Raw genomic sequence first — 12,830 nt, forward strand, 5'->3', positions numbered from 1 at the left:
ATTAAAATTTAAAAAAAGACTCCATGAGGGCATGATCCCTTCCCTTCCATTATATTACCCTCTCCCCAAGCTCCAGAGGCTTCTATCCTTTAACTTGGGGCCTTGAGGGAGCAAGAGATAGAAAAGGAGAATCCAAGGTCACAGGAAAGGCATTCAAAGGCACGAAGCGGCTTTAAAAGTCACTGGAGGTGGAGGTGGGAGAAACTGAAGTCCCTGGTTGGGGGCCTATATACGCTCCCAAATTAGCTTAGGGACCTTTGTCCTCCTAGCTCTAGAAATTCTTCTTTCTCATGGCTTGTAGACACCAGCCTTGCTCACAGTGCCTTGCACAGAGTAGGCACTCAATAAATACTTGATTTATTTGAATCTGATCCCAGAGAAAGGCTTTCCCACCTATTCTTCAGGAGAGGCACCTCCAAACCAATGTCCTCCTATTAAGTGGGCTTCCCCAACGAGCCTGTCCAAGATGGCAGCTGCGAATTCTCCATAACCATGGCAGAGAGGGATTAGCCTGATGGGGTCATGGTGTCACAGGAGGGGCAGTGGAAAAACCTGTTCTGGGTTTGAAGGAGCTGGGGTACATTCCAGTCCTCCCTCCATAGGACTTGAGGTTTCACAGCTTCTGGCTGGGGGTGGGAATGCTAGGGACCCCTAATTGAGAGATACCCCATCAACTCTGTAACAGAGATCTAGCTAATCAACCCTATTAGCAGAGATTCCGTTAAAAGAGAAACCCCATTAACTGAGACCCTGATGATAGAAATCCTATTAACAAGATCTCCACTAACATTTCTATACAGAGATGCACTTGACTAAAATTTCCATAGCAGAAATGGACTTCCTCCCCCCTCCCCCCAGCTCACTACCTGACCTGTCATCATAACTTAGATAAATAGAATTATTATTATTACTATTCATTTCTCTTGGAACATAGGGGTTAAATATACAGGCTTGAAGCAGCCTCCCTGACCCTGGAGTCACCCCATCTTTAGGATCAGATCCCCATTGGTCTGCCCCACTCTTGGCACCCTGCTCCCTGCCAGGTCACTAACCCCAATCCCCCTGACTCTGATCCCTAATAAAGAGGCCACCAGGGGGCAATAAATTATCATCAGTATCATCATTGTGTTTGTAAAAAGGAAGAATGCTGTGGAGCATGGACAGCAGTGGAGTAAGAACTTGGGAATATTGGAGCCTGGAAGCTAAGGATAGTGGTAAATAAGCTTGGGAAGCAGAAAGGATGGATGTCAAGGAGATAATAATATGGAGAAATAAAGGGTTGGGAGCCCAAATGGAAGGAAAATGAGCTGGTATGGTAAGAACAGAGGAGAGAAAAGCTGTGAGTAGGGGTGAGGGAAGACTAGGAAGCCAGAGTACAGAAATCAGGCACAAGGTGAGGGCCTAAGAGGACAGTATGGAATGGGCTCATGGCAAGGGGAAGAGGTGAGCTAAGGAGGCATGCAGGGAGATACCCAGGCCCAAAATGGCCAGGGGAGAGATGGAGAGCACCCAAAGGGCAGCATGCAAGGGGTAAAGGGAGTGAGGGGCAAGCAGTGGTCCACCGAGCCAGGAGAGGCTGGCAAGCAGTCTGAGGCTGGAGACCCTCCACTCAGCTCAGATTTCCAGCAGGTTACTCTGCTCCGGGCTGCCTTCCGGGGCTTTTTCTGGGGGTGCTGGAGAGGCTGAAGGTCGGGGTGTCTGACTGGTTTCCTCTTCCCCAGTGCTGCGGCCCTCCCCCAGCTCCTTGGGGCCACTGGGTGGGGGGCCTGGGCCTGGCTCGCCATGGGTGCGTTGGTGTTTGCTCAGGTGGTCGCTTCTGGTAAAGCGCTTGGAGCAGAGCAGGCAGGTGAACTTTTTCTCCCGGGTGTGAGTGCGCACATGGCGCTCCAGCTCATCCGAACGTGTGAATCTCTTGCCACAGAAGAGCCAGTTGCAGACAAAGGGCCTCTCGCCTGTGTGCCAGCGCAAGTGGGCCTTCAGGTGTGAGGCCTTGCCGTACACCTTGCCACAGCCTGGGATGTGGCAGCTGTGGATGGGCTTCTTCCGCAGCCCAGCTGCTGCGGCCCCCAGGCGCTCGATCTCCTGGCAGTTAGGACAGTCACAGGAGGAGCGCCCTGCTCCACTGCCCCCATATCCACCACTGCCCCCTGTGCCTGCGCCACGAGGGGGTTTGGCTCCACCACTCCCCTCCAGCTGGCCACTATTGCCCACTGCCTTGGGTTTATAGACATCTTGGGGTAAGACATGCTGAGGCCCTGGTTGCAGAAGATGAGGAGCTGGGTAAGGGGCTGGATTAAGGGGGGCAAAGTCGGCTGGGTAGGTGGGTAGCTGGGGGTTCAATGGAGGCTGAGCAGGGCCTGTGGGCAGTGTCCCTTGCAGCCCATCGCCCTGGCCCTGCCCACCACCTAGCCAGTTGCCCCCAGGGTGCATGTCCCACCAAGGTGTAGGAGCATTGCCTGGGCCTGGTGAGATACCTGCATGGATGCCTGCCTTGTACCAGGTGCCGTAGGGGTGTGCCATGTCCAGAGAGGTGTAGACACTAGGCAGGCAGTCAGAAGAAGTGTGCCCCTTGGGTACTAGTAGCCCAGGGTCCTGGGTGCCTGTGGGCCCAGGGAATGAGTGAGAAAAAGGAGGGTAGTCATTGGCATAGCCCGAGGTGGGCGCTGGAGGACTGCCTGCAGGTGAGAGGAGCCCATTGGTGCTTGAAAAGGGGGCTGGGTAGGCATCCCCCATGGTTTTTGCAGCTGAAAGGTCACTGCCCACAGAGTATGGCTTCTTTGTGCCTGCTTTGCCCAGTGTTGTTGAGTCCCGCAGAGGGCTGGAGCCACCAAATTTGCTGCACGCCGCTGTCAGCATGGCCAGGGGACTGGAGCCATAGTGAGCTTCCTCCTGGGGAGAGATGGAAACACCACTTAGGGGAGAGGAGGAGAACGCAGAGGGAAGGGTGAACTAGGACTTTGACCTAGACACATGAAGAAGAAAACAGAGGGTTCATGGGAGAATTGATAAGAATGGGGAATTAGAGGTGAGAGGAGGGGCCAATGAGGACTGGGTCCCAGGACAGAGCTCAGATGGCACTGTGGAAGCAGAACAGAGGCCCAAGACAGCAGCCTAACACCAAACCACAGAGGCAAGAAGCATAGTTCACTGTGATGTAGCTGGGGGAGGGAGGTGGCGGGGCAGGATTGCAAGGGCCTCAGAGAAACAGGAGATGCCTCTCAAATACCCACAAGAAGAGCTGGGGAGAGAAGCAGCACCTGGGTGAGGTAAGAATCAGGGATCCTGACCCAAGGGAGTGGTTTGGAGCAGAGGCCATGATCAGAGACTTGGGAGAGAAAAGGTGAGGCTCAAAGAACAGCATGGGAAGGAGGAAAAATATTAGGGGACTGTAGTTACCCCAATTCCATTTTCCCAGTGTTACCCCATATTTCACTTCCTGTCTCTGCTTTATCTCCTGACTAAGGCAGTGGCGGGGTCTCCCCAAGGCCTTGTTCTCATGTCCCTTCTAAGGAATCTCTTGGCAGAGACTCTGGGCCTGGGGAGCAAGAGAAAACGATGGCTGAGACACTGGGACATTGAGAGGGAACAGGGCTGCTGCCAAGCCAGGACTGTGGCTGAGGCAAGAATGTCTTTCAAGCGGGCAGTGGCACCTCCTGCTTTGTGGAGCCAGCTGGTACCCCTTTTGGAGGGCTGGAAGAGCCTGAAGTCTTCACTACCCTGTGGGGTGGGGAGTTGGGGTGGCTATGATACTGGCTCACAGCCACACCCCTCCATGTCTCAGTGTCCCCTAACATGTCACCACAAAGCTGGTGTCTTTTCACCCAGGGCAGTGTGTGAAGGAAGATATGTAGATGTGGGGCATGGGGGTCTTTTAGAAATGCAGAATGCCCTTAATACCAGTCCTGCTGCTACCACCAGGCCAGACCTCCCTCTGGAACTCCTGGTACCCCTCACTGGGTCAGCCTCAGGACATTCTGGGAGGAAATGCCCTCCAGAATCCCTGGCTGGCATAGACAGATGTCCATTTCTGAGAATCTCCTTGAAAAGAAATGTCCTCAAAAGCTGACCCTGGACAGTTCCCGGACTGTGGTCCTCAAAAGCCAATGCACCTGGTGCCTTCTGAAAAAGAACCCAAGAACCCAGGGTTCCCAGGCCTTCCTGCTTGCATGTTGTGTGTGTTTGACACCAGTCCTCAAGGTAGGTCTGGGGTCTTCAGGTTGCAGAGAAGGGCGAGTGTAATCACCACTCCTGCAGTGCTCCCCAAGTGCAAACCTGCTGCTCCCCCTGCCCAGTTACCTCTTTCTGTGGTCCTGTTGACCCCATGGACATGGACTCCCAAATCTGGGGCACTAAAAGCTTCCTCAGGCTTGGCCATGGTAAAAGCCCTGGTCCTTCCCAGCCAGGGTTCCCCTGGAGCCTCTGATCCCCCAAGCAGAGGGTGGGCTGAGGTGGGGTAGCTGCTGGAGCCAAATCCTAGCCAAAAGGGAGAGGTAGAAACATGGAGTACAAAGGAGGGAGATCCAGGGACATGAGAGCAAAGCACCCAGCAAAGGGTGAGGAACTGATGTAAAAGCCCCCTGGCGTGGGGAAAGGGGAACAGAGGGGAAAACTGGCATTAGGGGACCGTGTGAAAGGGCAGAAAGGTGAAAAGACAAAAGGGAGGGAGCAGGAGGAAACCAGTATAAACAGACAGAGGTGATGGAAAGAGACTGGGCTAAGAAGGCAAAGGAAAACAGGAGAAAGGAAAGGAAAGGAGGAAGAGAAAAGGAGGGGGAGGGAGAGGAAGGCAGATTTCCTACCTAAGAAAGCCACCATGGGGCTGGGCCCCAGAAAACCCCCAGACCAGGCCGCTTCTCCCGCCTTCTCCCCCTGACCGCCCCCTCCCCCTCTGCCCAGCCTGGCCCGGCTCCGTTGGTTTCCCTGCGGTCGGTTTATTTTTAAAAACGCCGACGCCGTCCCCCGCCCGGCCCTCACACTGTGGCCACAGGGGCCTCAGCCAAGCCCAGGGACCCCACCCAGCTGTGGGGAGGGAAGGAGGGGTGAAAGAAGGCAAGCAGCCCCAGGCCAGCAGGAGACCCCAGCCCTGGGGAGCGAAGGCCCCCAGAGCCCCTGAAAGCAGGGAAAAGGGAGCAGGACACTAGGCCCACTCAGGCTGTTCTGGGCCCCTGGCTAAGTTTCACCACAGCCTCAGTTTCCTTCCCTTACTATTTACGCTCTTCTGAGAACTGGGGAGAGGGCCTTGGTGAGGGGTCCAAACTATGAGCCCTCATACCTGATCAAATGCATTACCTTTCCAGGGACCCAGGAGTCCCACCTTCCAATTGTTTTTAATCCTACCTTCACCCGCTATCTCTTAAAAAAACAACAAAAAGCAGACTTAAAGTAAGGAGAGGGCGCCTCAGAAGAAGGAACAACAGGAGGTGCTGTCCCAGCTCTCTCACCCAGATGTGCAGCCGAGGAAGGGAGATCGTCTTTTCAGGTGTTCACAGTGCCCAGCCTACCTCCCACTAGAATATTTGCTCACTGTCTATCTGAGGGCTGACTGGCCATAGGTTCTGAGCATCCAAGGTCCTAGTTTCCAGTTCTCCACTTTTCAGCCTCCTCCCAAGTTGTTTAGTTCTCCCAACTTCCAATTCTCCATCTCCACCTAGCCTAGACCCCTATTTATCCCTCCTCCCTGTTCTCCTGCATCTCAGTCAGCCCAGGTGAGCTCCCCATCAAGCATCAGCTGCTTCCCTCTCCGAACCCAAAGTTCTTCCCCCTGCCAAAGATTCCCCCCATACCAGGCAGAGGCCTCCCTGGTGGTGATGGCTGGGGAGAGGGAGAAGGAAGGTTGAGGACCCGAGTGCCCTAAAATTGGTGAAAGAGACAGAGGGACTGGAATGTCTTGATGTTGGGGCATCTCCAGCTCACTGTGAGTGAGGGACACAGAAGCCCACTTTTCATGACATATCCTATTGCCAAGTGCTATCACAGTCCAGTGTCTTTCCAGCAAGCCTTTGGGCCAGCCCTTCCCCCAGGCACCAGTGCCACGCTGGCAACTCTGGCATAATGCCCATGCCCACTGACACTGTTTCTCCCTTGGGTGGACCCAGGATTTCCATGCACCTCAGTCCTCCGGCTTCCTCAAGATCAACTATTATTTCAACGATGGCTCAACATAGAGTCTAGCGGAGAGATGACAAGGAGAGCAGTCTGCCCTCATTGTAGCACCTGCAATCCCTGACCGGATACAGAGCAATGACAAGGGACACAGTTTTCACCCCATTGGGTTGCATGCCATTTCCTCAAAATCAGTCACAAACTATCCTCCAGCCTTACAAACACACCGTTCCCCACTTGGACTAACAGATATGGCCCAGCTTACACACACACACATACACACACACACACACACACACACACACCTGTGTTCTCACCAAGCCAGCCATGCACACAGTCACTGCTTTGCATTCTAACACACTCAGACCAATGGACACAGATGTTAAGACTCCTGCTCCTATCACACACACCTCACCTACAAGCTGAATGAGTTGGCTTCCTGTTTGACCTATCACCCCTGGGACTTGAACTAGGGCACTGGGAACACAGACCACAGAGGGGGGTTTCTGCCCTGACCAGGTACTTCAGTTGGTTAGCGTGTCATCCTGATACACCAAGGTTGTGGGTTCGATCCCCTGTCAGGGCACATATAAGAATCAACCAATGAATGTATAAATGGTGGTCAACAAATCTCTCTCTCTCTCTAGTCAATAAAAATAAAGAAATACTTAAAGACAGGGGCTTCTGAGGGCCAATAATATGGAAGATTCAAGGCTACTGAAGGAAGTTGACTTCAAGGGATGACTCTCTGGCCACAAATTCCTATGGAGGAACCCAGGAAAGCAGGACAGAAATGGTGACAGAGAAACAGAGTCAGAGACCCAGAATCAGAGGGAACTCAGGACATTCAAACAGGCTCTAAATGGCTGTTTGGCCAGCTTTCCAACTATGTGCCATGAGTCCCTCAGAAACCCTGGTAGAATCAGTGATTTCTCAGGACCCCAAACCCTGACCGATATGTTACCCTAGTTCCCTTCATCCTCAATGCCAAAGGCAAGGGATGCTGGGGTCCCAGCCTGGAGGGGAAGTGGCCTAGTCCGCCCTGGAGCCTCCCACTCCCAAAATAGAGCTGAGTTTGTCTTTGGCCGAAAGCTAAATATTTGTGAGCCGGGCAGGCGGCCTCAGACCCTGGCCCTCCTCCTTGGTTCTCTCTCAGGCCTGGGCCCAGTTCTTCTGGTCAGCACCCCCACAGGCACAGGACTGCCCTTCTCCTTTCTTTCATAGCCCACCTCCTCTCCTATACACACTAGCACCCCCACCCCACCCCCACAAACCAGAAAAGACACTGCTCAGGCTAAGTTCCAGGAGACAGGACCCATAAGGAACTGTACCCAATTGCCACTCTACCCACTCAACCAGTCCTATCACCTCACCTTCTCTCTCTCCCCCTGTGTGCTACCAGCTTATCTATCTCTCACCCTTCTCTCCCCACCCTACCCCTCCACTCACTCCTTCCTTCATCCCCTTTGCAATCCTTAGAACTGGTGTGCTTGGTTGACCTTAGGGGTCCTGTCTTCTTCTTACCTAATCTCTCCTCCCCATAGATTTCTCTCTGACCCCTGGCCCAGCTATCTCCTCCCCTTTCTCCTGCCCCCTTCTCCCCACTCCTCTGACCCCACTCCTCTCTCCTCATCGGAGGGGCCCCTAAAAGTGACAAGCACTGTAACAACTGTCTGTGTGAGTTGGGAGGTGGAGAGTAGGCAGGGATTAGGACCATTAAGATTGTGGCTGGTGTCCTGGGGGGAAGAGGGGACAGTTACCTCAAGCAGGGAGGACGCCATCCTGAGACTGGGGAACAGGTCCCAAGGAGCCAGGCAGATGGAGAGAGCCGAGCCGGAGAAAGAGGGAGAGGGAATGAGAATGGGAGAATGGGAGAGAAGAGATCTAAAGTTAGAAGGGACTGGGGGGGGTGGGAGTGTGTGTGTGTGGGGGGGGGCTGCTCTCTGTCTGTAGGGATCCACCCTCTAATTACAGCTTTCCCAGAGGAGAAGGCTCCGGATCCAATGAGCAGGGCGAGAGAGGGAGGCAGAGGGTCCAAATTTCCTGCTCCATTTGCTGAGCTCCCCAAAGAAGCGATCTGGGCGGGAGAGGAGAAACAGGGCTCCCAGGAAAGGGATGGAAGCAGGAGGGGAATAAGGACATGGGCAAGTTGTCAGGGCGTCCTAGGGGTGCTGACGGTAAGGGCTGAAGGGTCAATGGGCCCAGGTGTTCCACACCCCGCCCCCAGCAATCCCATGGGTATCTGTGGGAACCCCAACCCACCCACCCAGCGCTCCCCAGTGTCAGATACCTGGGGGATCTGGGGCTGGGTGTCCTGGGTCTCTCCTCTCTGTAGGTCTGGCAGTGGAAGTGCAGGCAGGAAGTGGCCTGAGGGTCCTAGGAGGGCTCGGCCCCTCTCCCAGGCCAGCTCCACTCCTGTTCCCACTTGGGCTCCAATCCTACAATCCTACTGACTCCAGAGTCCCGGCTGCTTCTCGGCTGCTGCTGCTTCTGCTGCTGAGGCTGCCGCTGCCGCTGCTGCCGCTGAGGGAAGGAACAGGAGGGAAAAGGAACAAACCCCAAACCACTAATTAGAGATCCAGGGGGGGGATGGGGGATTGGGGACGACACTCACACAGAGAGACTGGAACACACAGCCATACACACTCATGGACAAACACAGAATGATACATGCACACACACAGGCAGTGCTATCCACACGGACACAGCCACTGTCATGAATGAACACAGACAAGCACACACACAAATAAGCTCAGTGACATGGCTGGAGGCACTCACACCACATACACACCCCAGTTGACCACAGGGATGCTTGCTTCCACAGTCACCCACTTCTAGATCAGGAAAGCAGTGTGTATGTACATGTGTGTGTGCCTACATGTGTGTTAGAAAAGACAGGCGGGACAACATGCTCTGGGGTGAAGGTTTCTACTGCCCAGGCTTTTAGACTCACTGCAGTAGGTTCCAAAGCAAGGTTTGGAGGAAGGGATGGAGTGGGACAGATCTTGGCACAGACTTGGGGGGTGCCCTGTCTTCCAATGCCTTCTAGGACATGGCACCTACACCCACCTCACTCTGTGGGGCAGAACCTAGAACTTCTGATTCTGGGAAGATGCAAGGCAGGCAGGAGTGAGGGTAGGAGTAGAAGATCATTGGGTCAACTCATCCATGCTCAAGCCTTTCCCTTTTGGATTAAGGCCTCCCAAAATATGCCATAGCCTCTATTATTCCTTGTCACTTACCCACCTCAGGCCTCTCTTGACCGCACATCAAATCCCTACTCTTTGATGGATAGCTCTTCTCATGAGAGATCATGCTTTCCTGGGAGGGAGCTCCTGGTTCCCTTTCTCATTGCATCAATTCCCTCAGCAGCAGGAAGAATTGAAGTTAGAGTTTAGGTAGGACTTCTCATCAAAATGGGGAAAAAGAGAAGGAAGGTCAACGTGGTTGAGAGAGGGAAACAAAAAAGTCTATTAACTGAAACTTGGGTCCTGAGGTAAGTTTGTGGGAGAGAGAGGAGTGGGTAGCCAAGTGGTAGAACCAGCATCTCTCCCATGGAGGGGCCCAGCCAGCTGAGGTTGTTTTGCAAGTTATTCCCCAACACACCTCTCTCCCCACTCCCAGCCCTGCCCAACAGAGGAATGGAGCCCTGTCTTTGTCTTCCTACCCCCCCAACTCCCCAAAACAGTCCCCTCACTTTCTCTTCCTGACTACCCACTTCCTTGCTCCTTTTGCTCTCCCAGCTCTCCAAGAAAAAGGTAGGGAGGAACAAGGAGCTGATGGAAGTCCAGGCAGAGTTAATGAAGTTTAACCAGCAGGCAGGATCAAAGTTCAGGGCAGGCCCCAGGAGTTCTGGATTCCAGCCCAATTATTTGATTTCCCCCAAGGAACCCTGTGGGTCCAACTTTTGGGGAGAGGTTTAGGAAACCAGTGTGGCTGGCAGACAAAGGGAAAGAAGCAAAAGAAGAAACACAGAAAGGCCAGAAAGACCGAAGAGACACACAGAGCAGGTGAAACAAGTGGAGAGAATCAGAAGAGATGGTGTTGGATATAACAGAGAGAGAGAAAAAAGAAGCAGAAGACTAGGTATGTGGCTTTAAAAAAAAAAGAGAGCAGAAATATCTGAAAAGGAAAAGAAAAGAACTGGCCCAGAGGAACAAAGATGAGACAATGGCTTTGAGAAAGGACAAGACAGGGAAAATAGCCGGAGGCCTGGTCAGGCAAGGAGGAGGGAGAGAGTTAAAGCAGCCAGGCAGGTGGGGGGGCGGGGACGGGGTATAAATAGTGCATAATTGTGTCCGATGATTACACGGGCCACCCCACCCGTCTGCCCAAGAGGAAGTGCCCGTGGTGGGGTGTCCTGTGACCTCCCAGTCTCCCCTTTGGGGGGTGGTGGCATCTGAGCCTGAGGTGCCAGATGGATTTCTGCCCCCATACACACACACACACTCAGAAGTCAGGAAGAAGATAGGGAAGCTTTGGAAAAAGTATTGCACCAGCAGCAGAAAAGCCCAAGGCCAGTTAGGTCAGGCAGGCAACTGAGACAGAGGAGAAACTCTTGACTCCAGAGAAGAAATGGCAGGTAGGAGAAGCATGGGGCTCAAACTAGATTGGAGAGGAAAGGAAGAGACTTAAGGGCAAAAAGAGGAAAAAGGAAGGAATGAAAGGAGGTGCAGGATTGGGGAAAGAAGATGAGGGGCAGGGAGGGTCAACCTTCTCCACTTCCTTTTTGGGGACCTTAAGCCCCCCAAAAGCCCCCTATCTGGGAAGGGGAAGCAGTGTCAGGGAAGGAAAAGGAAGGGAGGACCAGGGACCCCAGGAAGATATATGCATCAGTGCTGATAGAACAGTCCCTGTACACGGAGTCCCCTCTCCAAGGTTTGTGTCAAAGCAAGGCAGAGGGGCTGCCTCCTGAGTTCTGACTTTTAAAAGATAATCCTGCAGCCCAGCTGAGGCCCTGGTATTCCTGGTCCAGATCCCCCCCCCCTTCCTTGTGCCCCCAAGGGCTAGGGGCAGCAACTGGGAGCCCTGACCGAGGAGGACCTGTCTCCACCCTCACAACCCTCCCTCAGCCCAGCCTCCCAGGGGGTGGGGCAGCCCAGGCAGAGGCGCCATGTGGCAGGGGCGGGTAGAGGCTGCGGCTCTGGTCCTTCCAGTATAAACCCCCTAGGCATCTGGTTTCTATCCACCCCCCACCACCACCCTGGGGGCCCCTCAGCCTCCGCCCATGGCCACCCAGACGCTAAGCTCCCAGAGATGGACGCCCCTGAAGGAAGGGGTGTGACGGTGCCTTTCTGATCTTTCAACCCCAGGACTGGGCTGAACCACAGGGACCGCTCCCTTCCCTCCCTCTCTTAGAAGAATCAGGGTGGGATTTCTAGGTTAGAGAGGTTCAATCTGGAACCTGCCTCAGTTCTCTTTGGATCTTTTTAAAATGATCGGTGGGAATGGAGAGAGAGTTAAAACTGGGGAAAGTGTAAGCCCTCTACTTCTCAAGGAAGCTCCCTCCTTTCACACCACTGCCTTCTGCCCACCTTCTAAGGCTGGGGTCCTCTGAGAACCCTAATCCAAAGGGACTCTTCACCCTTCCTTTCTTGTTTTTACAGAAGGTTTGGCTCCCCTACAGTGAGCAGGGAACAGAGCCCATGAAATAAAGATTCACACATACTCTAATATAGACCTAATGAGTGATGGTCAGATAACACACTTGCACACGTGCTGAATGATAGCTGTCCAGAAAGTATCCAGCCATGTGCTATGAAAAAGAGACATTTATTGAAGATACAAGAAACAAGAAACATTGTACATAGGACAATGACACCTCAGTGCCCTTCAAAGTAGATACCTTGGGACCTCATACAGTTCTCCCAAACGCCATCAGCTGCCCCATTGTATTTTCCTAAGTCTCATCGATGGTCTGAAATCTTTCCCCTTTCAAAGGTGATTTTAGTTTTCGGAAAAGCCGGAAGTCGCCAGGAGCCAAATCTGGGGCTGACTCACCTGGGTGATTTGATGTTTCGCAAAAAAACTCAGCATGAGATGTGATGCATGAGCGAGCACATTGTCATGATGGTGATAAAGCTGCCAATCACCAGTTGCCCATAGCTGCAGCCTTCTGAATTATCCAAATAGTTCCCATGAAGGAATGTTCAAGCTTAATGCAAAATCTGATGCAGATCGTTGCTCAACTTGCTCAGTCATTTTGAATGCAACAGCCACACAGTACACATGCTCACTCAACAGTCTACCGCCCCTACCAACTAACATAGTGAAGTTGTCACTGTTCACGCATGTGCATTCCAGTCCACTTGCCTTGGCTGTCAGGTTACATCGATGTTATGCAAACTGTTCTCATTACAGCAATAATGGCTGGACTTTTTCCGGACAGACCCCATACATGCTCTGCAGGTGCCTACTTTGACACAAACTGATGTACATATATACACACATTATACACTGACACATATATAACACATTATACATATGATGCTTACACCAAGACAGTTACCTTAATCCCCAATCACGAGAATGCATGCACCAGTGTACATACATGCAGAGAAACTCAGTCACCTAGAATACTCCCTACATGGACTTACACAGACTCACATCAGACAACAGTTACAATATGGCAAGTCCCATACATAACATGGGTCTATCATCACAATTTTACAGCTCTTGAGATCCCTGAGTTCTCCTAGAGGAGATTTAGGAGCCCTTCTTCCTACAAG

The 12,830-nt window shown here is 52.9% G+C and overlaps 1 protein-coding gene across 1 annotated transcript; it reads right to left on the reverse strand.

Moving 5' to 3' along the window:
• Positions 1-1,614: 1,614 nt before the first annotated feature.
• Positions 1,615-7,883, reverse strand: SP7 (Sp7 transcription factor). Its single transcript, XM_090275577.1, has 2 exons — positions 7,863-7,883; positions 1,615-2,889 (listed from the first exon to the last, which is right to left on the reverse strand). The coding sequence occupies exons 1-2, from the start codon at positions 7,881-7,883 to the stop codon at positions 1,615-1,617; spliced, it is 1,296 nt and encodes a 431-aa protein (XP_090131703.1).
• Between the last annotated feature and the right edge of the window lie 4,947 nt (positions 7,884-12,830).

The sequence above is a fragment of the Furipterus horrens genome, unplaced genomic scaffold (assembly GCF_987537825.1).
Source record: "Furipterus horrens unplaced genomic scaffold, mFurHor1.1.pri manual_scaffold_4, whole genome shotgun sequence".
Classification (NCBI taxonomy): domain Eukaryota; kingdom Metazoa; phylum Chordata; class Mammalia; order Chiroptera; family Furipteridae; genus Furipterus; species Furipterus horrens.